Source organism: Eretmochelys imbricata, chromosome 5 (assembly GCF_965152235.1).
Source record: "Eretmochelys imbricata isolate rEreImb1 chromosome 5, rEreImb1.hap1, whole genome shotgun sequence".
In the NCBI taxonomy this organism is placed as follows: domain Eukaryota; kingdom Metazoa; phylum Chordata; order Testudines; family Cheloniidae; genus Eretmochelys; species Eretmochelys imbricata.
The window spans coordinates 92192175-92215392 of NC_135576.1; the positions used below are offsets into that span (position 1 = coordinate 92192175).

At 40.7% G+C, this 23218-nt stretch overlaps 1 protein-coding gene across 1 annotated transcript in view; it reads left to right on the forward strand.

Moving 5' to 3' along the window:
* LOC144265379 (uncharacterized) overlaps window positions 1-23218 on the forward strand; it is a 94181-nt gene that overhangs the window by 38672 nt on the left and 32291 nt on the right. Inside the window, exons 4-5 of the mRNA XM_077818023.1 lie at window positions 17612-17766; window positions 18369-18446. Of these exons, the coding sequence (XP_077674149.1) occupies window positions 17612-17766; window positions 18369-18446 (233 nt within the window). The remainder of the gene's footprint in view (window positions 1-17611; window positions 17767-18368; window positions 18447-23218) is intronic.

Sequence of the window (23218 nt, forward strand, 5' to 3'; positions counted from 1 at the left end):
GGAAACAGCTTTTATTCATGTGACCAATATCAAATCCAGAATAACCAAAGCATTACATTGATTTTTTCCCACTTATGTAAACACTATCTATCAGTGCCTTCAGTACAAATGAGTTTTCCTAGGCCAAGTAATCTCTTCCCATAGCAGTATTCACTGGACAGGGGGAGGAAACCTCTGCAAAGATGCATTCTTGGTGATCCAGTTCTGTGCAGTGTGGATGGGAAGCGTTGTGCCCCCCCATGGAATAAGCTGCATGGATAAACTTATGTATTCTCAGGAATATCTGTGGAATATGGAGTAAATACAGTGCATATCCCTACAGATTACCTGGTAATTGTATTTAATTGCCATTTAATGTGTGCCCTTGTTTAAAGATGAACTCTGTAGGAAAGTTGTTGGGTTTTTTCCTGCTTGTTTTTTATATTAGAAATATCATGTGTTGGAGTCACTTGTTTTGCTAAAGGACCTTCTGGAAGACTAGGGAATTAAGTGGGATAGTGATATCACCAGATGTGTTGAAACTTTCCCAACCCTCAGTTTAGGGGAGATTGGGGTTCTCACAGAGACAGCTTGTATCCCAGCTGTTTAATGTTAGGAGCTAGAATTAAAGAAGTTTTAATTAAAACAAAACTTTAAGAGAAGTCTGACTCAATGTCCCCTCCTTCCCTCATCTAAGTCATGGGAAAGCTGCAGCTCAGGTTTCAACCTAATGTGATGTCACTGTTCTTTTCCAGTTCTTCAGGAACAAAGGGTCCTTCAGAAAAACAGGAAAATCAAGGTCTGATGTTTCTGTTTATACAAACAAGCTGTAACAAATCCCTGAACAAAATCCTTTTGTTTGGAAAAACACTAACGGCTTGTCTACATGAACAGTTAGTTCATGACAAGTTGAGATGTGAATATACCCTCACTAGCCTGAGGAGGACTAACTCTCCATATGGATCCCTCTGACATGCATTAACTCTCTTTGATCTAGTTGAAAGCTCTTTGATCTAGTCCTCTTTGAAACAGGCTAGATCACTGCACATTAACGAATTGTTAATGCATATCGGCATGATTTACATGACAGCTAGTCTGCAGCAGGTTAGTGTGGGGTGGATTTACACTCTTGCTTGCAGCAGACTAAATGTGTGTGTAGACAAGCCCTGAGACTTGAATTTTCAAAGGAGTTTAAGGGTATTTGGTGCTGAAATCCCACTAGAATTCAATGGCAGTTTGGCAGCTAACTTTCTTAGGTTCCTTTGAAAATTCCAGCCTAAGATTGACATTATGCATTATAAAGGAGAAAAAAAGGAGAAGTAGAGAGTACAAACTTTTTGTTTGTTTGTTTGTTTTATTTTGTAGTTCACCTTTGAACCACAAAATAAAATGTATTTACAATGTAATTAACAGTACTTAACCTGTAAACATCAAGTATGTATGTATCCAACCTGTAAACAAGAATGTGACTCAAATGGTCAACAGTTGCCATACTGATAGTTTTACATTACTTTTGTGCCCTGTAAATTAAACCATAATTGCATAGTCTAGAACATACTGGTTCTGATATTCATCAGTGACAATAAGATCAGTGTTAGTAAGAAAATGTTTATTAGATTTTGATTTGCCAATAAATAGTTAAATTCTAATTCATAATGGTTTATGGCAAAGATTACAGCAGCTTTATGTAAGGGGACTGTTGTCCCCTTACTAAAACTCAGCGAGGGGGGTTTGGTTGCTAGCTCCCAGTACCAAAAGAAAGGGGAAGGGTCGATGGGAAATCAGGAACCTCAGACTGACTGTCCCCAGGAACAATGGGGAGAGGCCAATGCTCCAGGTCAGCCTGATTGACAGGGCGGGCAGGCTAATCAGAAGGCCAGCATGGGTCCTGTCCTCCGTGTAAGCTGGAATTGCCTGAGTCAGACAGAGTGGGGCTGAGCTAAGGAGAAAGAAGGGGCCCAAGCTGAGCTGAGGAGCAGATCCTGTGCTGGGAGCAGAGCTGCAGCCACAGAGCCAGAGACATAGCCCAAGGAGAGCAGATCCTGCGCTGAGAGGAGGGCTGGAGCCGCAGAGCCAGAGGGGTCAAAGAAGCAGCCCAGGGGGCTGGAGGCAGAGCAGCAGCATCACTGCTGAGGCAGAGTGGAGCCGAAGCTAGAACAGTGGAGCTGGAGCTGGAGCAGTCTGGAGCCGGGTGCGGTGAGCAACTGGGGCCAGCCAAGGGGAGACCCTGGGCAAAGGGCCCAGCGCAGAAAGACACCCCCAGCCAAGGGTCCTTGTAGGGCAGACCGGGAGGGTGTTCTTAACCCGACAGGGGTCTGATGCTGGGAAGAAGGGTCCCACCACCCAAAGCCTGGAGGTGTGTGGTCACCACCAGAGCAAGTGTCCAACCCACAGCATTCCTGCAGCACAGCCAGGGCCTGAGAAGGAGGCCTGGGACCTACAAGGAACAAACTGTGAACTGCCCTGTCGTTCCAGAGACACTGTTTGTAATGTTCCCTGCCACAGAGCGGGGTGATGTGTTTTCCTTTAACCTTTCCCATTTTTCCTTATTCTTTTTTAAATTAATTGCTGATTAAATAAATTGTATTTGCTTGAAATTGTACGAAATGATCAGTGGGTCAGGGAAGTGTCCAGTGCAGAGAGAGTACCCCAGAGTGGGGACACCCTAGCCCCTGTCCTAGATGTCCACAGCAAGGTTGGGGGTTGAGCCCCCCAGGAATCCTGGGCCCAGCCTTGTTGGCGTTACGAGGACTGTGCCAGACAGGAGAGTGGAAGGGGAGTCCTCGAGGGCAGGCAGGCCTCTGGGTAAAGAAGTGGGAGCGAGGACTCAGATCCTTCTGCTAGCCCATTTCACCGGGGTAGTGCAGAAGCCAGGAAAGTTCCCCACAATAGCAGGACCATTCCCTCGCTTACATTTACCACAGCCATGTGTGGTAGTACAAAAGGAGCCACATAGGCTTTTAAAAGGGGACGACTACTTCAAATACTAGGAAGCTGTAATAGGCTTATAGTATTTGTATTCATTCTGTAAAGTAAGAATCTGAAATCTACTTTCCTCAGGTGGGAATGTTTGACGTCCTAGTTGGTTAGATTTCTGTTCTGTTGGTTTAGTAATACTCCATCTTTACCACATTGGAATAATGATCGTTTTTAGTATTTGTATAGTGCTTTACATTGTAAAAGCAGTCTACAAACATCAATTAATCTACACAATGTCCTTGTAAAGTATTATCTCAGTTTTATAGTGGAGACATAGAGGTAAAATGACTTGTATGAGGCCAAACAGTGGTCCTGATTCATCTCACAATTGTAATTCTACTGACTTTAGTGTGGAGTGTAACTCTACCAACTTCAGTGGAGTTACTCCTAATTTACACCACTGTAAGTGGTAGGAGAATCAAGCTCAAAGAATGAGTGGCAGAGCCAGGATTAGGCTCTCCCCATTGTTCCTGGGGACAGTCAGTCTGCGGTTCCCGATTTCCCATCGATCCTTCCCCTTTCTTTTGATATTGGGAGCTAGCAACCAAACCCCCCTCACTGAGTTCACTGGTTCACTTGGCTCCTAGTCTGAAGATCCATCGAAGTCCCAAATGCTTGGAAGTGGGACTAATAAAAATGGGTATCTACAGGAATTAATGTCTAAATGCCATAATTTGCACTGAAGATTAATAAAACTTTGGGTCCAAAGTTTAAAAACCCATCTCCCATGTTGCAAGTGCAATCAGTTGATAATGCAAATAATTGAGAGTGCAAATTATGGCTTTTAGGCATCTAATTGCATGATTTGCTGGTGCAGTCAGATAACTTCACATTTGAATGCCATAATTAGTACTTGCAATTGATTACTCTCACAAAATTAGTGTCAGGATTGAAGCCCCTTTTAAACTTTGGTCCATCAATTTACAAATTATTCAATATGTTGGTATTAAGGTACTGCCTAGGTCACTTTGCAGTTGTTATCAAAGAATACAAAATACATACCTCTATTGAAGTTTCCGTACAGTGATATGTTTAACAATGCAATTCGAAAAAAACCCACATCCTGGAACTATGCTTGGCAAGGTGTCACCATGCCTCTGTGGGTCAAAACTGAGAATACCAAATTCATGACAAACTGCTGAGAAATAGGGCAGACACACCCAAAACTGATGGTTATTCTTTCATGAGATAAACCACACCAGCAACAGAAGTAAACTTCTGTCTCATCACACTGGCTAACAAGAAGTCAGACATGCAGCCTCCTTCAAGATTCCAGTCCTGGATTCAGTACCCAGACACTAGACTTAATGATGAGTGGTTATTTAAAACCAATTTCATCAAACAAAAGGTTCTTCTGATCCTAAAGAACCAGCTACATACCGGGGTCAATATATAACTCATATCTTACCCAATAATCATGCTGTTGCCAATCCTTTAATATCTAATATCTAAAGGTTTAGTTCTAAAAAGAAAGAAAGAAAGGTGAGAGTTAAAATTGGTTAAAGGAATCAAATACATACAACAATTGCAAAGTTCTTGGTTCAGGCTTGTAGCAGTGAAGGAATAAACTGCTGGTTTATGTCAAGTCTCTGGTTGCTTCCAAATCATTGGAAGGTCCTCAGTCCCTTGGTTAGAATGCTCCCATTAGTATAAGTCCATAGTCCAGGAAAGAGGCAAAATGGAGGGCCTTCCAGGGCCTTTTATAACTTCTGCCAATCTTTCCTCATAGGTCATGTTTTCTAGATCTTTAATCATTTTTGTTGCTCTTCTCTGGACTTTTTCCAGTTTGTCCACATCTTTCCTGAAATGTGGCACCTAGAGCTGGCCACAATACTCCAGTTGAGGCCTAATCAGCACGGAGTAGAGTGGAAGAACTACTTCTTGTGTCTTGCTTACAAAGCTCCTGCTTATGATCCACTATGACCCCCAGATCCCTTTCTGCAGTACTTCTTCCTATGCAGTGCAACTGATTGTTCCTTCTTAAGTGGAGTACTTTGCATTTGTCCTTCTTGAATTTCATCCTGTTTACTTTAGACCATTACTTTAGACCAGTTTGTCCAGATTATTTTGAATTTTACTCCTATCTTCCAAAGCACTTGCAACCCCTTCCAGCTTGGTATCATCTGCAAATGTTATAAGTGTACTCTCTGTGCCATTATATAAATCATTGATGAAGATATTGAACAGAACCAGACCCAGACCTGATCCCTGTGGGACCCCACTCGTTATGCCTTTCTGGCTTGACTGTGAACCACTGATACTTCTCTCCGGAATGGTTTTCCAACCAGTTATGTACCCACCTATAGTAGCTCCATCTAGGTTGTATTTCCCTAGTTTGTTTATGAGAAGGTTATGCGAGACAGTATAAAAAGCTAATGTTAAGATATATCACATCTACCGCGTCCCCCCTATCCACAAGGCTTGTTACCCTGTCAAAGAAGGCTATTAGGTTTGTTTGGCATGATTTGTTCTTGACAAATCCATGCTGACTGTTACTTATCACCTTATTATCTTCTAGGTGTTTGCAAATTGATTGCTTAGTTATTTGCTCCATTATCTTTCTGGGTCCTGAAGTTAAGCTGACTGATCTATAATTCCCCAGGTTGTCCTTATTTCCCTTTTGTGTAGATGGACACTATATCTGCCATTTTCTAGTTCTCTGGAATCTCTCCCGTCTTCCATGACTTTTAAAAGATAATTGCTAATGGCTCAGATATCTCCTCAGTCAGCTCTTTGAGTATTCTGGGATGCATTTCATCAGGCCCTGGTGACTTGAAGCCATCTAACGTGTCTAAGTAATTTTAACTGGTTCTTTCCCTATTTAAGCTTCTGCTCCTACCTCATTTTCACTGGCATTCACTATGTTAGGTGTCCAATCACTACTAACCTTTTTGGTGAAAACTGAAACAAAAACATCATTTAGCACTTGTTTGATTTCCACATTTTCTGTTATTGTTTCCCCACCACCACCGCCATTACTGAGTAATGGGCCTGCCCTGTCTTTGGTCTTGCTGTTGCTTCTAATGTGTTTGTAGAGCGTTTTCTTGTTACCCTTTATGTCTCTGGCTAGTTTAATCTCATTTTGTGGCTTGGTCTTTCTAATTTTGTCCCTACATACTTGTGTTATTTGTTCATAGTCATCCTTTGTAATTTGACCAATTTCCACTTTTTGTAGGACTTTTTTTTTGAGTTTCAGATCATTGAAGGTCTCCTGCTTAAGCCAGGATGGTCTCTTGCCATGTTTCTTATCTTTCTTATGCAGTGGGATAGTTTGCTCTTGTGGCCTTAATAATGTCTCTTTGAAAAACCGCCAACTCTCTTGAACTGTTTTTGCCCCTTAGACTTGCTTCCCATTGGATCTGGCCTATCGACTCACTGAGTTTGCTAAAGACTGCCTTCTTGAAATCCATTATCTTTATTTTCCTCTTTTACCTCCTATCATTCCTTAGAATTATGAACTCTACCATTTCCTAATCACTTTCACCCAAGCTGCCTTCTATTTTCAAATTCTCAACTAGTTCCTCCCTATTTGTCAAAATCAAATCTAGAACAGGCTTTTCCCTAGTAGCTTTCTCCACCTTCTGAAATGAAAAAAATGGTCTCCAATACCATCCAATAACTTGTTGGATAATCTGTGCCCTGCTGTGTTATTTTCCCAAGAGATGTCTGGATAGTTGTCCCCCATCACCACTAAGTCCTGTACTTTGGATGATTGTTAGTTGTTTTAAAAAAAAAAAGCCTCATCCACCTCTTCTCCCTGGTTAGGTTGTCTGTAGTAGACCCCTATTATGACATTACCCTTGTTTTTTTACCTCTTTTATCCTTAACTCGAGACTTTCAACAAGTCTGTCTCCTATTTCCATCTCAATCTCAATGGTCTCTGCATTGTCTTTCTATTGACTTGGCTTGTTCCTGTACTTTGAACACCCAGCTTCGACCACTGGTTTGCATGTGGACTCTGGCTATGATACTGATTCTGGTTTGACGACGGACTCTGATCTCAGTTTTGACCCTGGCCTGTCCCTGGATCTCACTTCCAATGTCATTGTTGGCCTCGTCCTGACCCTACACCGAGCTTCAACAGCCACACCAACCACTAGGCCTGATTACTGGGAGGCAGCGCCTGACATCACTTCTCACCTCATAGGGATGTTGTGAAAATAAATAAATTAATGTTTGTGAAGCACTCATATTATAGTGATGAGAACCAAAGAGAAGTTCATAAGGAAATGAATTCTGTCTTCAGAACAGGGTTTGGATAGTGTGCAGTGAATAAGGCTTGGGAGTCACACATTGAACAAGGACAAAACAAAATATTGACTATGCATCTTGTGCATTGAATGAAGCAGGAAAAATAGTATCAAACAGCTTTTTTTGGAGCTGCCTTATACTTACAGATTTAATATACCCTATTGACTTTAGTTTAAATGAGTCAAGTTTTTCTAACATGTCTGATTATATATAAAAATCATATAGTACAACTTTATATAGATGGGCTGTTTTTGCACCTGTTAATTATTAATGCTCTGATGATGATTTTTTAAAAATAAAAGATAAAGGAAAAATAGATCTGAATAATATATTTTATAATAAAAAACACTATCTTGCTAGGATTTGATTCTATAATTGTCTTTACCAAGGGAGTCCACTTATTCCTAAAGGATGCTCAGTATTTTTGTGAGGGAAAACGAAAAATGCAAGTGAAAAATAACCACCAGAGGGAGCCCATATTACCCCATAAATATGACATAATATTTTTTATACAAGCATAGCAGAGGATATTCCATCTTTATTTCAAGATGCAAACGTATGTGGTCTTCTTGAAAATTATTCCTAATAATTCCATGTATTTTAATTTTCTTCAAAGAGCTAGTGAAAACTTTTAATCAGATGCAGTATATTTTTGAATGCTCATAGCAAAGAGAAGACACTTATTGAATAAAAATGCAACCCTAGTAGGTTTGGGACAGTGTAAAATCCTATCTCCAATGAAGTCTGTGGAAATTTTGCCATCAGCTTCAGAGGAACCAGGATTTTACTCTCAGTGTCTTAAATTCAAGGAAATCATTTTATCCACCAGGCTACAAAATGTATAATTTTTGCCTTGAATATTTTTTAAAAGTTTTCAGGAGTTAACAAAGAAGGTGACGATGTGAACTTTTTGTGGTTTTCAGGAATCTGCAAGGGTCACACAAAGAGTGGAGACCTATATGGTACCTACAAGAAAAAAGTGTAACAACTAGTATTTCCAGAAGGAAAGGTGCAGGCTAGAGATGAGGGGCAAGCTGCTTCTTTGAGGGAGTTGTTAGATTTGAACTTTCTATCATATGGTGATGTGGAAGCAGATAGTTAAATGAGTTTAAGTCAAAGATAAATATATTTTTGGAAACCAAAAATCTAGTTAGGTCTGCTGTCTGAGTAGCAAGATATTGCATAAGGTAGAGAATGGAGTAATATATTTGGTTTTTTTTAATATCTCATGGGATTACTCTTGCTTTGCACAAATGTAAATGGGAGGATAATCAGGGCCAATGTGTCTAATGCCAATACTTTGGCCATCCTAAATTACTGATAAAACTGATGGTTTAGACAATCATCATCCTTAGGGCTCTTATAGAATGACAATTTCCAGTTAAAGTCTCAGGGTAGTCATGGTAACCAGAGGAAAAAATGCAAGTGTGGATTAAAAAAATGAGGACTTGATTCTCATTCATTACTTCACAGTGTAAAGGGGACCAGAGCAATGTAAAGGGGCCTTAGTGTGAATGAGTATCACACCTAAGTGTCATGGAAGTGGTTTGCATTGTGTATGCAAGTGTTGTATGTTCTTGTTATGCTTTTTAACATAGAGGCTATGTTTGACAACAGAGAAACGTTTTGAATATAATAGTTACTATGCCACTGTCATGGGGTTCACTCACCAATGCGGCACCTCCTGCTGGCCATCACAGGGCTTCGCTCTGCTAGCTGGTGTGCCTTCCAGGTAAGGTTGGCAAGTTGGGTTGGATGTATTTCTGAAAGTTTCATAACATGACATAGTCTTTAATTAAAGATTCATCTTTAATTCGTGGAGACTCCAGGACAATCCTGAAGGGTTGCCAACCCTACCTCCTGGTGGTGCCTAACCTGTCATCGTCGCCTGCAAACCTGACTCAGTCTCAGTATTGCAGCATCTTCGCCTTCACTCAGCCCTCTGGCCATGTCACTGTCCATATTTTCCTTCTTCCAGGGGGAGGGAGGGGTGGTGGGAAGATCTTAGTTCTAGAGTCTAGCCACTTCCCCAAAGGTGAGTGGGGCGGGGGAGCAGGCCCACCCATTACTCCAGGTCCTGGCCCAGGGATCCTGAAGCTAGCAGCATCCCGCTGCCTCTCTTTAACTTCTCACTTATGTTGCTTCAAATTCCCTGGGCCACAAGAAGATCTCAAAACCCATGACTCTGTGTGACCAGCATGGCTAAAAGGTAGAATTTGTCACACCCTATGATCGTCAAAACTATGTGCTGCACTACACCAATGCTGCCATTGACACAACTGAAAGATTTCAGTGCTCATCTCCACATAGGAAACTTATCCATTTTTTGAAGAATATACCGGTATCCTAGCTGCTACGGATTCATCAGACTAGTAAGAAAGGAGACTGACTGCCATGTAGTCTTTGCTGTTCTGTTGAACTTAATGAACGGTGAGCTTGAAGTTAAGCGTGTGCCTAACTGTTGAACAGGGGCCTTAATTTTTGTGGTGATCTGTTTTAATATGGCACAAAAAGCTCATTCCTTAAAAAAAAAAAAAAGGGCAGGGGGGAACAGAGAACCATGTTTTGGGACACCTAACGCATTACTGGGCAGTGTTTTGCACAGGTTGTGTCTTATTTTTGTAGTAACAATGTATTCACATCCACATAGCAATCCATATAATTATTTTAATACATTCACCAATGTGTGATCTGGTAGATATTAGGCACGTTGGTTCTGATGCATCAAAAGTCTTAATATGGGGATGATTGTTCCCCCCCGCCATGCATTGTAATGTACTGTGGCTCATAGTTGTTAATACATCATGATTTATTTCAGTGTTTATACGTGTGATGTGTTGAGGACTATGTTGGAATTGCAAGCTCTTGCTTTAAGAGCAGGGGGGAAGGGAAATGTTCCCTGGACCTGCTTGCAGATGAAAGGGTTCTAGAGCAAAGCGTACAAGCAGAGGAAGTTTGCAGACAGCCAGCTTAAAGCTGGGTGGCATGAGCTGCACCTCTCTGCCTTAGGGTGCAGCCTGTTTTTATCTGTTTTTGGGTTTGTGTGTTATTGTTCTGAATTCTCAGAAGTAAAGTAGTGTTATGTTGTAACCTTCCAGCAAGAGAATTTGTTTTTTATTTTACTACTCTGTTTGTATGCCATGAAACATAACAATATGTAAATATTTTGTACCATAAACAGCAATTGTTTGTGTAGGGAGACCTGAGGAAAGTCCTTCACTTGGTTATAAATGGTCTGTTCTGTGGTTCTAAAGAAACAAAAAACATTCTAACCATGGTATTGTATTGGTCCCTTACAAGATGAAAATGGTAAAATTGTCAGTAATAATAGGGAAGAGGCAGAAGTGTTCAATAAACAATGCTATTCTGTATTTGGGAAGAAGACAGAAAATATATTCATATCATAAGATGATAATGAAACATTCCTTTCCAACTCAGGAAGATGTTAAACAGCATCTACTAAAATTAGACATTTTTAAACTAGCAGCTCTGAATAATTTGCATCTGAGAGTTTTAAAAGCACTGGTTGAGGAGCTATCTGGACTGTTAATGTTGATTTTTCAATAAGTCTTGGAACTTGACACACATTAGATTAAAAAGATTGGATTAAAAACTGGCTAACTGACAGGTCTCAAAATGTAATTCTAAATGGAGAATCATCAAATGGTGTGGTTTTAATGGGGTCCTGTAGGGACTGATTCTTGGCCCTACTCTAGTTAACATATTTGTCAATGACCTGGAAGAAACCCTGAAATTGTTACTGATAATTTTACAGATAAGTTTACAAAGAGAAGGTTAAAGGATTACTTGATCACAATCTATGTGGATACCTACACAACATTTTGAAGCCCATGGGAGCGAACCTTCCAGCCCAGGTTGACAAACTCGAGTTAGTGGGGCTCACACTGGTGCTCTAAAAATAGCTGTGTAGACAGCACTTGGAAGTTGTGGTTTGGGCTGGAGTTGGGCTCTGAAGTCCACCCCACTCCTTCGGCTTTAGAGCCTGAGCTCTAGCCTGAGCCACAGCTTTCAAGTGCTGCCTGGTACAGCTGTTTTTCGAGTGCTAGTGCGAGCCCCCCGAGCTCAAATCTGTTGATCCAGGCTGGGAGGCTCACTCCCGTCGGCTGCAAAATGCTGAGTAGACATATCCTATAAGGGTCTACCTGGGGAATAAAACTTTGGTAATGGGCTCTTCAGTTTAGCAGACACAGATATAACAAGATCCAATGGCTGAAAGGTGAAGCTAGACAAATTCAGACTGGAAATAAGATGCATATTTTTAACAGTGAGGGTTTTAGCCACTGGAACAATTTACCCAGGATGGTGGTGGATTCTCCATCACTGGACATTTTCAGATAAGGCTGGATGCTTTTCTATAAGAGACTACTCCGTCAAACAGAAGTTGATTCAGAGAAGTCCTATGGCCTCTGTTATGCAGGAAGTCAGACTAGACAATCACAATTGTCCCTTCTGGCATTTTCTATGGATCTGTGAATGAATAACTGTCACTTGCCTGTATGTATGTATTTTTGCTTTTTGTATGGATTGCTGTCTCACATGCCAGACTTTCTAATATAAGCTCTGATTTAACCTGCAAAAGTGTACACTTTCCTTGTACCATATTTTCTTGTACAGATAGGGCATTTGCACTTGGAAAGGGCGTGAAATCCTGGCCCTGATGCCAATGGGAATACAGAATATCTACATGGGCAAGTGTTTATATACTCACATGAAAAACTTGAATATATGTTTGTGTCAAGCTTCTGAGTTTTGAAATTTTGGCCCTTAAGGATATGGTTTCAGAGTGATCTATACAACTTATTCTTCCCACTTCAGTTTATCAATAATACTATATATTCTGAAGGAACACATTTCCTCAATCATTTCAATTATATATATATATATATATAAAAATCATGAAAATTTGGATCCATAAAATAGATACACTGTACCATGCATCATCTCAATAATATAAATAAATCCTTCAGAAACAAACATATAAACAAATAAAACTATTCTCCCAAAATAGCGACTAGTAAATAAAAGGTCAGCTGATATGAAATGAATAGTCTTCTTCAGAGACAGAAGTATTGCCGGACTGCTGCCATGTATTCCATAATGAAAACATTGTGTTCTGATATTTTATGCCATTCGATGAGACTGCTGGAAATAATTCAGTTAATTTCTGTAGTAATTCACCTTTTGTGTAATAGTTATTTAATTACATACCCTTTCCCACGAGTTTAAGATTAATTAACAGAACCAAGTCTACTCTTCTAAAGCAAGTCACTGAACATATTTATTTGCATTCAGAAGGTTTTGATTTATTTTAAAGTACAAGAAAATGGCAATAATAAGTAATATTGCCATTTTGTTGAGAAATCTATATTTTGTGAAATTAGGCTATGATTTTTTTTTTAGTTTTCTGAAACTTCTGCTTATTGTCAATTTAATGTAATTGCATTTAGGACCCAATCCAGCTCCTAGAGAAGTGAATGGAAAGGCTCCTATTGACTTCAGGGGGAGATGGATTGTCCCTTAGGCCTGGAGTACACTACAGATAGGTGAACATAGGTTGCCTTGCATCGACCTACTTGTGTGTTTGTCTATGCTCAAATTTATCACCGGCTAACATAATGGCTTTGTTACAGCAAAGTAGTAAAACCACCTCCTGGAATGGTGTGAAGCCATGGCTCATCTCCTGAGGTCAATAAGGTGCAAGTGTAGACACTGCATGACCTATGTTGACTCTAACGGTCCTTTAGCAGTTGTCCCACAATGCCCCATTCCCTGCAACAGTGACTGCTTGGGTCACAGTTGGAAACTAAACTGCCCTGGGGTCATGGAGACGGGAAGTCTCTCCCCATTTTAAAACTTCCTGTGTATTTTTGAAATTCCTTTTGCTGATTGCCCACTTGCAAATCTAGCAATTCTCCCTTGCTATGTGCAACTGCCCAACCAACCATGCCAGCTCCATGCACTAGACATGCTCCGGCCTGGAGTAGACATGAATTATGGGCTCTCCAGGGACTGTGAGGAGAAGAGGTTGTGCAAGCACAGACTAAGGACATCTATGAAAACATTGAATGGGAAATGAAGGCAAAGGGGTATGATAAAGATCAGCAGCAGACATGCCAAACCTGTGAAAAAATGCAGAAATTGGGCTTGTTTTTGGCTTAATTGGCTTGTGAGTTGTTCATTGGCTAGTTTTTGGCATGTAGCTTGTTGCTTGTTTGGCTTGTTGCTTGTTGTAGCTTGTTGCTGCTTTTTTTTGATTGGCTCCCGGCAAATGAGGGCAAGCAGGGGCAACGGGGCGGAAAGAGTCAGGGGTGCACAGTGGCCCACCACAGTCCCAGACAGCACGCCGGCGGGATCTAGTCACATACAGTGATGGGGTCCTAAGGGATTGGCTTGTTTTGGCCTTGTTTTGAAATGAGATTAGCTTGATTTTTGGCATATTGTGAAAGTCTGGGTGCCTATTTACCGCATGACAGTTGGCAACTGTGATCAGTAGTAGTGCCACTCAGACTAAGGATGTGCTAGGCATAAGACGAGGTCAGGAAGGCCAAAAAACTATCTGGTGTTGAGCCGCAGACCTGCTGCTTTTACTACTGCTTGCCATACTTGGAGACCCCCCACCAACACCCTGCAGATCACCATGGATACCTTGGAGGAGCTCAAGACAGAGACTCCTGTAGTGAACAGGGAGAAGATTGGGAGGGTGGGGGGCACTAGCCATGTCAGAAGCCACGACCTGTTTGAGACTCCACCACAGTGCAGCCAGTTCCAGCAGCCAAGCATGGACCAGCCCAATGACAGGAAAGGAAACTCGGGTAAGTGTGTGCATGCAATTTTTCCTTACAATGTTCAAATTTAAAGATGCCTTCAGCCCATCCCCAAGTTAACAAGACACAGGTATTAACTTGTCATTATTTTACTCAACTTTTGTGAAGATACTCTGCAGTTTTCTTCCAACAGTTTCTGGGGTTGGCTGCCTTATGTTTTCCTCCATGTGGGACACTTTCCTGTGCCACTCCATGAGTTCAGCAGGTACCATTGCAGTAAACAGGCTAGCAGCATATGGGCCTGGGCAGCTTCAGGATGTCAGTAGCAGCTCTCTGTGCTTTTGTTACCCTCAGGAGTGAGTTATCTGCCAAAAGCACCACTGCCTGTGGAAAACAGTGCCAATATTCATTGCCCTCTACTGGTATTTGTAGACCAGGGACCAAAATTGTATTGCTTCATGAAATTGAAATTCCTTCCACCCCTTGCCCGTGGTGGGCCATATTCACTGTGGCTGGGCTGGAGGGCGGTGTTGTGCTGAGGTGTTGCAAAGATGAAATGCCAATAAACATGTGTTATTAAATATTTTTATGGGACAAAGGGAAGGGAGTTTTGAAACTTGTCTTTCCCTTTCCTCTGTGACTGGAACGATAAAATGATACATCTATCTGTTTTTATCAGCTGCTGCTGTTGTGGCCTTAAGGGGTGCTCCTTCCATGACCTCTCTGTTCCTACCATTCCATGTTTGTCTATGTGTGAAAAATACTAACTGGGGTGAAAACACAAAAACTGAGAGAGAGAGCCAAAATGCAAGAAAGCCAAGCAGCTGTCTGTGAGCACGGTGTATGACCCTGGAAAACACTAGAGAGAGAGTGTGTATTTGGGGTCTGGGGTTGACTAAAGAGAGTTGGAGCTATAAGCTAAAATAATATTCTTTTGTTTCTGGTTCCTCCTATGTTCAGAGAAGCAAAGACTGGCACATTCCTTGTAAATAAACAAAATTGCATCAAAGAAAATACCAGACTTGATCATCAGTTTCTATCCCCTACTGGAAGACAAAGCTCCCAAAATTTGACAAGCCACTTGGGTCGAAAAAGGGGCAACTAAATGACAATCAGGGGTCCCATGACAAGAAGTGGATTTTCCTTTTCACTTCAGAAGGTTCTACAGGAATTACTTGTGGCACTCAGTCAATGGATCCACTGTCATGAAGCTCTTGGCATTTACGATTATTTTTCAGTTATTACTGTGACTGTACTTCAAAGTTGACTGCCTAAAAATAAATTACGAAGGGAACAGAATGTGAAGGGGAGAACAACTGCAATGGGAAATCTAAATAATATTTGTTAGTTGATGGAAAAAATTTATGTTGTATAAAACAGAGGCAAAACCATGCTATTTTCCAGGACAACTACACATACTACAGCTCAAAAGATAATTGCAGGAACTTTAGTAACTTCATGTAGTTCATATCTCTTGGTAAGGATTACAGAGATGTAATGGCAGTAAAGAAAGATTTAACACCTGATTTTGCACTCCCATTGAAGTCAATGGGAGATCAATGCATGTAAGCCTTGCAGAATCCAGGCCCCAGTGCAGCAGAGCACTTAAGCACATACTTAATTTTAAGCATGTGTTGAAATTATTTGTTTAATCTGGAGCAGTACTTAAACTCAGAAAAAGAAATGTTAGGTTAGAATATGTTACAATTGTTACAATCCTAATAGAGCTCTCCCTTGTGGATGCTCACCACTATACCACTATATTAGACCCAAACCTTGGCTTTCGCCTGAGTTTAGGCTGGCTAGTTTGGGACAGAGTCCAGTCACTGTCATAAACTCTGTAGTTCTAGACACATCTGTGGGATGCAGATCCTCTGTCTAACACTCCTTCCTCACATATGGGACTCTGCAGGCCAACAGCACAGGTCCTAAAATTAATATTGCCCTCCCAAGCCTTCTCATTAGCAATTGCACGCTTCTCAGAGTTCCACTGAAACTGTGGACTCTCTGGATTATTGTTTCATCCTTCAGAGAGTATGGGACAGTTAAACTAAGGGAGAGACAGCTATCACAAAACAATTCCTAAACACTTTACTCATAGACAAAGCAAAAGAGATATACAGGTCTATAGAAAAATAACAAACACCTGCATGGAAATTCCTGCTTCCAGTGTCTTCACAACTCCAGGACCCTTTGTGTTTTAGTCCTTTTTTTCAGGGTCCCAGGATCTTCCTCTCTTCCTTCTCTTACCCAGTATTGTCTTCTTGTTTGAGACAGTGAGAGAGTGCCCCTGCTAAAACCAAAACTTGTCCTTCTATAAAATTCTATGCCCCTCTGTGAGGTGACTTTCCAGAGCAGCTTCAAGTCTCTTGTCAGTTGATACGTTGCTTGTTGACAGCCCACCTGAAGTCCAGATTGGAAAAACTTGTCTAAGGTGCTTCCCTTTGAATGGAAGATCATCCAGATTCATAAATCTTGATGCTCGCCGTTGTTAACCTACAGCTAGTGGCACACAGAGACTCTGCTAAAAACTCCTGGTCATCCCAGGCCATTATGGAGATTAAGAGGCAAAAGTGAAGGCACAGTGCAATATACAATCAAAATGGAGTTGCCAACCAATATAGACATGTGCAGACATACAATAATCTGTCACTACAGTGTTGCCAATTTTTGTAATTTTCATTTCCAATCTTGCATTTTTTGGTGTTTTTCTTAAAACCCCCTCTTGGGGTCCATTGATTATGTGAGATGTCAGCTCTAATGTAAAAAAGAAAGTAAGTTTATCTTCGTTGCTGAGAAAATCTTGAAAATGGGAACACTAAAGGCTCAGAAACCAGAAAGCAAATATAAAGAATCCCAACTTTATTATTTTTAAAATTTCATTATTTTAAAGCCAGTCATGTTATTTTGGGACCTGATTCTTGATTTTTGAATACTTGAGGTTGACAGTACTCAAGGTATGTAGCAAAATCCATAAACCTATGCCTTGTGAGGCTGCAACATTATCATTTTTCTTAAATAATGGTGACTTAAAGAAAAAATTGATCTTTTCTGCATGTAATTTAAAAGGAATAGTTTTTCTTTAAGACACTGTTTAAAAAAAATCAGGCCAATCAAAAATGAGTGGTATGGACCTCGGCCACTAAGAGACCAACCCGCAAAGTGCTGAGTGTCTGCTGTAACATGCTAAATATCTTCAACTCACAATGAAGTTAGTAAAGTGAAAGCAAGCCACTGTCAGTTAAAATTTTGGGTGCTCCATACCTTATGGAGTTGAACCCTGAGTAGCCAAGGTGGACCCTAAAGACTTACCAACAGTATGTTGGGGGCATCCATTCCCACCTGCAAAAGTCCACAGTTGTGTTTGCAAATGCATGCTCCTTGTATATTGCAGGGGCTCTGTTAGAGGCCCATTAAAAACCTGGCCCTCAATATAATAGTCTGTGTGTGTGTGTATGTGTAAGAATATATGAAAATGAGAAGGTATATGGAAAAATAACAATGAAAGAAGACAGAGACTGTACCCAGTTCGTCGTTTGGAAGGCAAACTTCTACAAGCTGTAGTCATTATTTAAAGTTGTTCTGCACTGCAGTTATTTTATTCTTTGTTCACTCAGGAATTGAACATAACAAGCTGCAGCGGTCCTAGATTGCGAGGGGACACAATTCTTCTCCATGCAAGCACCTTTTGCAGCCAGCTGATATCCGTGGATATAAGCTGGACAGGGGCTACTGATTTAGGGGTCATTGCTCTAGCAGAAGCTTCTTTAAGGTAAAACACTTAACACCTCCCCACTTTTCCACCTGCTTGCTTTACAGCAATAGGTATACATTCCTCCTGTGGATCTGCTTATCTGTGCAAAGTAATGAAAAAGATCAATTGTATTCATTGGGCATGATTCACTTCTGTGCCAAAGCTCTGCTCAGTGGGGAGGAATTGAAGGGGGCCAGGAGTGGGTTCCAGCTCTGGTTCCCAGGTCAAGCCACAACCTTGGTAGAGTTAGAGATTCTTCCTAGCAGCTCTAACGTGTGCCACTGATGCAGGCACTATAGGTGTAACAGAACAGAGCTCTGCCATGGACCCCTCCCTGCCTGGCTCCAAAAAGTCCCTGACTGCTCCCTGCATTGGGGGCGAAGGAGGAGACAGTAGGCACAGGGACTGGAGCCAACACACTTGTATAATTTGGGAGTTCCTCTGAGATGGAATTTTTCTGCTGGACAGATGCAGCCAGTTTCCAGCCCCTTTATGTCTCCTAAGTGTCAGAAGGGCAACAGGACAAATACAAGTGTGGTGTAACTTCTTTGAAGCTGATGGATTTAAACTAGGGATGATTTTTTTAAATATAGAGAAATAACTGTCATTTTACATTTCAGCCTCCAGGGCCTTTCTGCTAATGGATGCCAGCTGACAGATGATGCTATAAATGCCGTGGTTGAAAAGCATGGGAAAAGGTAATTTATATTCACACAATGATCCTGCATTGAGATATTAGCATTTTGTGGTAGTTATGCTATTATTCTTTGGTTTGTTAATGGCTAACAGTTGTTTCTCTTCTGGCAACATAGTTTTAATAAAGATGCAACACACAGGAGTGCTAGTAAAGAGACTGGTCCTAGTCACCTGACATGGGTCAGAGTTAAGAATGGTTATTTCCCTTGTATCCATTCACTACAGTGGCTCACCTACCCTCCTTGCACTTCCTGCTATGCTCATCCTGAAAAATCAAAATGCAACCTTAACTCTGACCATATTTATATGGTATATGTTCAAACCACCTGAAAACAATGCACCAACACAATACCAGTTACAACATATGTAAAAATACCTGAACATATAACCAATAATCATACTCTTAGATTTAAGACATAGGTCTACTTGGGGTTTTTGTTCAGGATGAGGGTGGAAATTTATGGGCTGTGAGGAATGTAAGGGAAATAACAGGGTTGAGAAAGGGAGCTGATGAATGGAGCATGGAAGAGAGACTGAATGACGGAATTGCTTCTTTGTGTGCTTTACAGAATTTGTGTTGGTTTATACACAGTCTAACAACCTTAACTCAAAGCTAACAAAGTTTTGTTGTGTGAGAATATGTATTAGGCATCATGCGCAAGCCCTTTGATGGCAGTAGATTGAAAGGAGATAAGAGGAGGTTTCATAGTAAGCTTTAAGTAAGCATCGGAGTGAACATGAAGTATGTAGGAGGTAGCACATCATTTTGTGAAGGAGTGAGAGGTAATGGGATAATTCTGTAAATAACTTTCTGAATACAGACTCTTTGCTAAAAATTTGTAATTAAAAATAAAGGTTAGGAATAGATAATAAATCTGTTGGGAACCCATTGCAGCTAATGAAAAATCATTTTTTTACATTACCTATTTCAGCAATAAGGTATAATAAGACATGTGCCACCGAGCGATAAAAGCATATCTTGGCTATGCAAGCAATAAATAAAAAAGATCCGGGGCATGAATTGTGATAGTTTTTTCCCTACCCAGACAAAGAGGTACTCTGAGACGGTCTTGCTCACTTGTTATTGGATGTCCTTCTAATACATGGAATCATAAAACATAAAAATCTAGTTTTATTGTGTTTCTGACATTCCATTTGTTATTGCTAATAAGCATGACTCAGAGGATGAATAAACCCAGCCAGCTGATACCTATGGTTTTATTTGCAATCTGTGGGTAGTTCTAATTCCTCCGATGTTTTGCTCAGGGAAGAAATGAAAACAACATGGTGAATGAAGTCAACCGAGATGTTTATGTAGGTTTCTGCTGAATTGTGTTGGAACTGATTTTTAGGTAGAAACTTGGTTTGACTAATCAGGAGGCAGACAACATAATAACCCAGGCAGCCACTCAGATTTTTTTGGGTGAAGTCTAAGGGCTCAGTCCTGAACTGTGAAAAGTGAGTTTACAGTATGTGCAGTTTGATGAAGGAAAGAGTGGAAAGGTAGCCCCATGGTCACTTTCTTCTCACCGATCCTGGGCACTCAAATGGCCCTGGCATAACTTAGAGCAGTCTCAGTGCTGCCTTAAGCTATGCCACCTGTAACCATCAACTGCAGTGGCTGAAAATCTGATGGATTGATTTTTTGCAAAGCCGCTGGATCCGGGACCTGAGACTGAGTCCTAGCTCTTTAGAGTATGAATTTGCATAAAGAAATTAAATGGCAAGTCAAGTGGATATTGTTTTCCACCTAAGAGCTATGCTGAACCTCAGTCCTAAATTTGGGGAATTGCATAGCAGCACCGTGTCCAGGAGAAACGCCATGAAGAAATTAAGTATCAGAGGGGTAGCCGTGTTAGTCTGGATCTGTAAAAGCGGCAAAGAGTCCTGTGGCACCTTATAGACTAACAGACGTATTGCATCCGATGAAGTGGGTATTCGCCCATGAAAGCTTATGCTCCAATACGTCTGTTAGTCTATAAGGTGCCACAGGACTCTTTGCCGCTTTCATGAAGAAATTGTGATTCAGTGGATCCCTAGACTCCTCTCTTGCACCTGCAGGCAGGGAGTAATTTACTTCACTCCTTTCTGAGTTGCAACATACTCGCTCCCTCATGCAACAATGACTAGAATTTGGGCACAGAGTCATGGCTCCTCTGTGAATTTGGGTTCACAGCCTCTACTATCCCCTCACACTTGAAAGGGCAACCTGGGAGAGTACTATGCAGGCATGCAGGGTGAAGGAGGAGCCTTACTCCACTGTTTAGCTGCATAGGAAAAAGGCACAATCAAGCTTTTCTCAGTTATAGAATTGAAGCATGTCGGACCAGCAGGAGAGAAGCTGTGGAAATAAAGGCCAAACTTTTCAAATGTAGCTGCCTAAATCTGGGCATGTTGAGGCACCGGAATTTATTGTCCTGAGTTCCAGAAATACTGAGTGCAGAGTCTCATTAAAATTAGTGGGAATTGTGGGTACTCATTGCCCCTGAAAGTCAGGTCACTTACAGTATTTAGGACTCTAAATGTGATTTTAGAAGTCGAGTTCTAAGCACCTATGTTTTAATTTTTGACCCAAAGAATTCAGATGGAGTTGAAAATCTTTAGGGAGAGGGTTTGTCATGGACATCTCCCAGAGACATACCCTGTTTACCAGAGAGGAAATAGTCAATGAGCTCTGGAAGTGGCAATGTGTCCTTTGGGAACTGGGGAGAAGATCAGCCTTATTACAGTATAATAAGTCAAAACGGATCCTTCCTCCAAGCATCCCATAATATCCCATCTTTTCTGTGTTTGTCTTTCAGATAGTCAGTTCTTATTGACAAGGACTGTTTTCATTTTGTGTGCTGAGCACACTTCTAGCAGTATTATTACTGTGGAACAGTATAAGGGGGGGTAACTATAAGGTGGCCTATACATCAAGCCTTTGGCATGTTCATTCGTCGAAAGAAATCAGAATACAGGAAGGTTTCAGAGTAGCAGCCGTGTTAGTCTGTATTCGCAAAAAGAGAAGGAGTACTTGTGGCACCTTAGAGACTAACAAATTTATTTGAGCATAAGCTTTCATCGGATGCATGAAGTGAGCTGTAGCTCACGAAAGCTTATGCTCAAATAAATTTGTTAGTTTCTAAGGTGCCACAAGTACTCCTTTTCTTTTTGCGAATACATGAAGAGAGTATTCGAAGTTAATTAAGCAAATGCCTAACTTTCAGAATGTATATAGTCCCACTAAAGTCAAGTTTAGCTCTAAAACTACTGTACAGTTTGGCCACAATGAGTGCAGCTCTGCAATTCTTTACCACTGAGCTTGCTTGCAAAAGAAACCGCATAATGAAATCAATGTTAGTTTAGATAGCTTCAAGTATGCAAAAACCAGTTGACACAGATCTGCTGGTACTGGGTTTTTTGGTTTTTTTTTGTGTGGATCCTCGTAAATCTCATTAAATTTAAGGAAATGATATAAAATCGTACCCAGAAAAGAGATATCTAAAGCACTGTGCAGACACAAAATTTGTATCTGCATCCAATCAATGATCCGCAAACATGGTCCACGGATATCTGTGGGTATAAAGCAGATATCTGCAGATTTGCAGGGCTGTAAAAGTATCTTCTATTGCACAAGATCCTTAGCTCACAAAAGATGATTTCTTAAAAGTTTATGGCAATTTGCACTCAGAGTAGAGACTTTTTCTAAGAATTGCCAGCAATGGTCACATTGCGTCAGTTTTCAGCAATTTGAAGCCCAGTGTTAACTGGGCATGTGAGAATACAGCATATGGGTTATTTATTAGTAAGGATGACCTAAATGACACTCTGAAGAAATAGCATTGGATGAGACATAATGCCAGTGCTGCTTCTATTTTCAGTGAATACTGATTTTTTTTTCATTATTCACGAATTGTGCTCCATGTTGCATGTCTTCAGAGAGATGACTTCAAAAAGTGCTTTCTTTGAGAGCAAAAGATGGTGGTGATTGTCTGCCACATTGGCCACAGAGGAGATCTTCAACATGCTCTGCAAAGTATATGAGCATGAATTAGAATTATGGAAACACAAAAAACCTTGCCCATCTATTTGATTTCCTTCAATGAATAAATCATGCAGTCTCAAAGCTAGCAGGAAGCCTAAATGTTGTCTGTTATTTTAGTCTGTCTGACTGCATTCATACTTAGAATGACATATAAAATGCCTTTAAACAATAAATTGTTAAGCCTTCATGTACCCTTTCTTTGTTGGTATCTCACAGTCCTGTCAATTAGACTAAAACAGCACATATTAAAACACAGGACATAAGTGCAGTCAATCAGAGTTGTGCATAATGGACCATATCCTTAGCTTGTGTGGATTGAAATCAGTGGAACTATCCTGATTTACAATGATGAGGCTCTGGCTCTACAGACTATTTCTGAGGGAAGAACTGAGCTCATGGTATATAGAATTTTGGGGTTTTTAAAGAAATAGGTGTAATTCAGCTGCTAAGAGACATTTTTTGATGTAGTTTCAAAAGCCTCTAGCCCAACTGTTGGTGGAGATGCTAAAGGCAAATATTTGTAATAAGAGTAAACATACAATCCCAATAATAGTCTCTTTCAGACTTGCAGAGTGACAGCAGTATCTTTAATAATAGTTTTAAGAGGATCCTTGTCCAAAATGTTTGAATTTGGGTGCCTAAAGTTTTGCACCTAAAATCCACATTGAAAACCAACCCCCTTTTTGTAAGTGCCTAGAGTTCTGCAGGTCCCATTGATTTCACAGAACAAACTAGTTTTCACAGTCA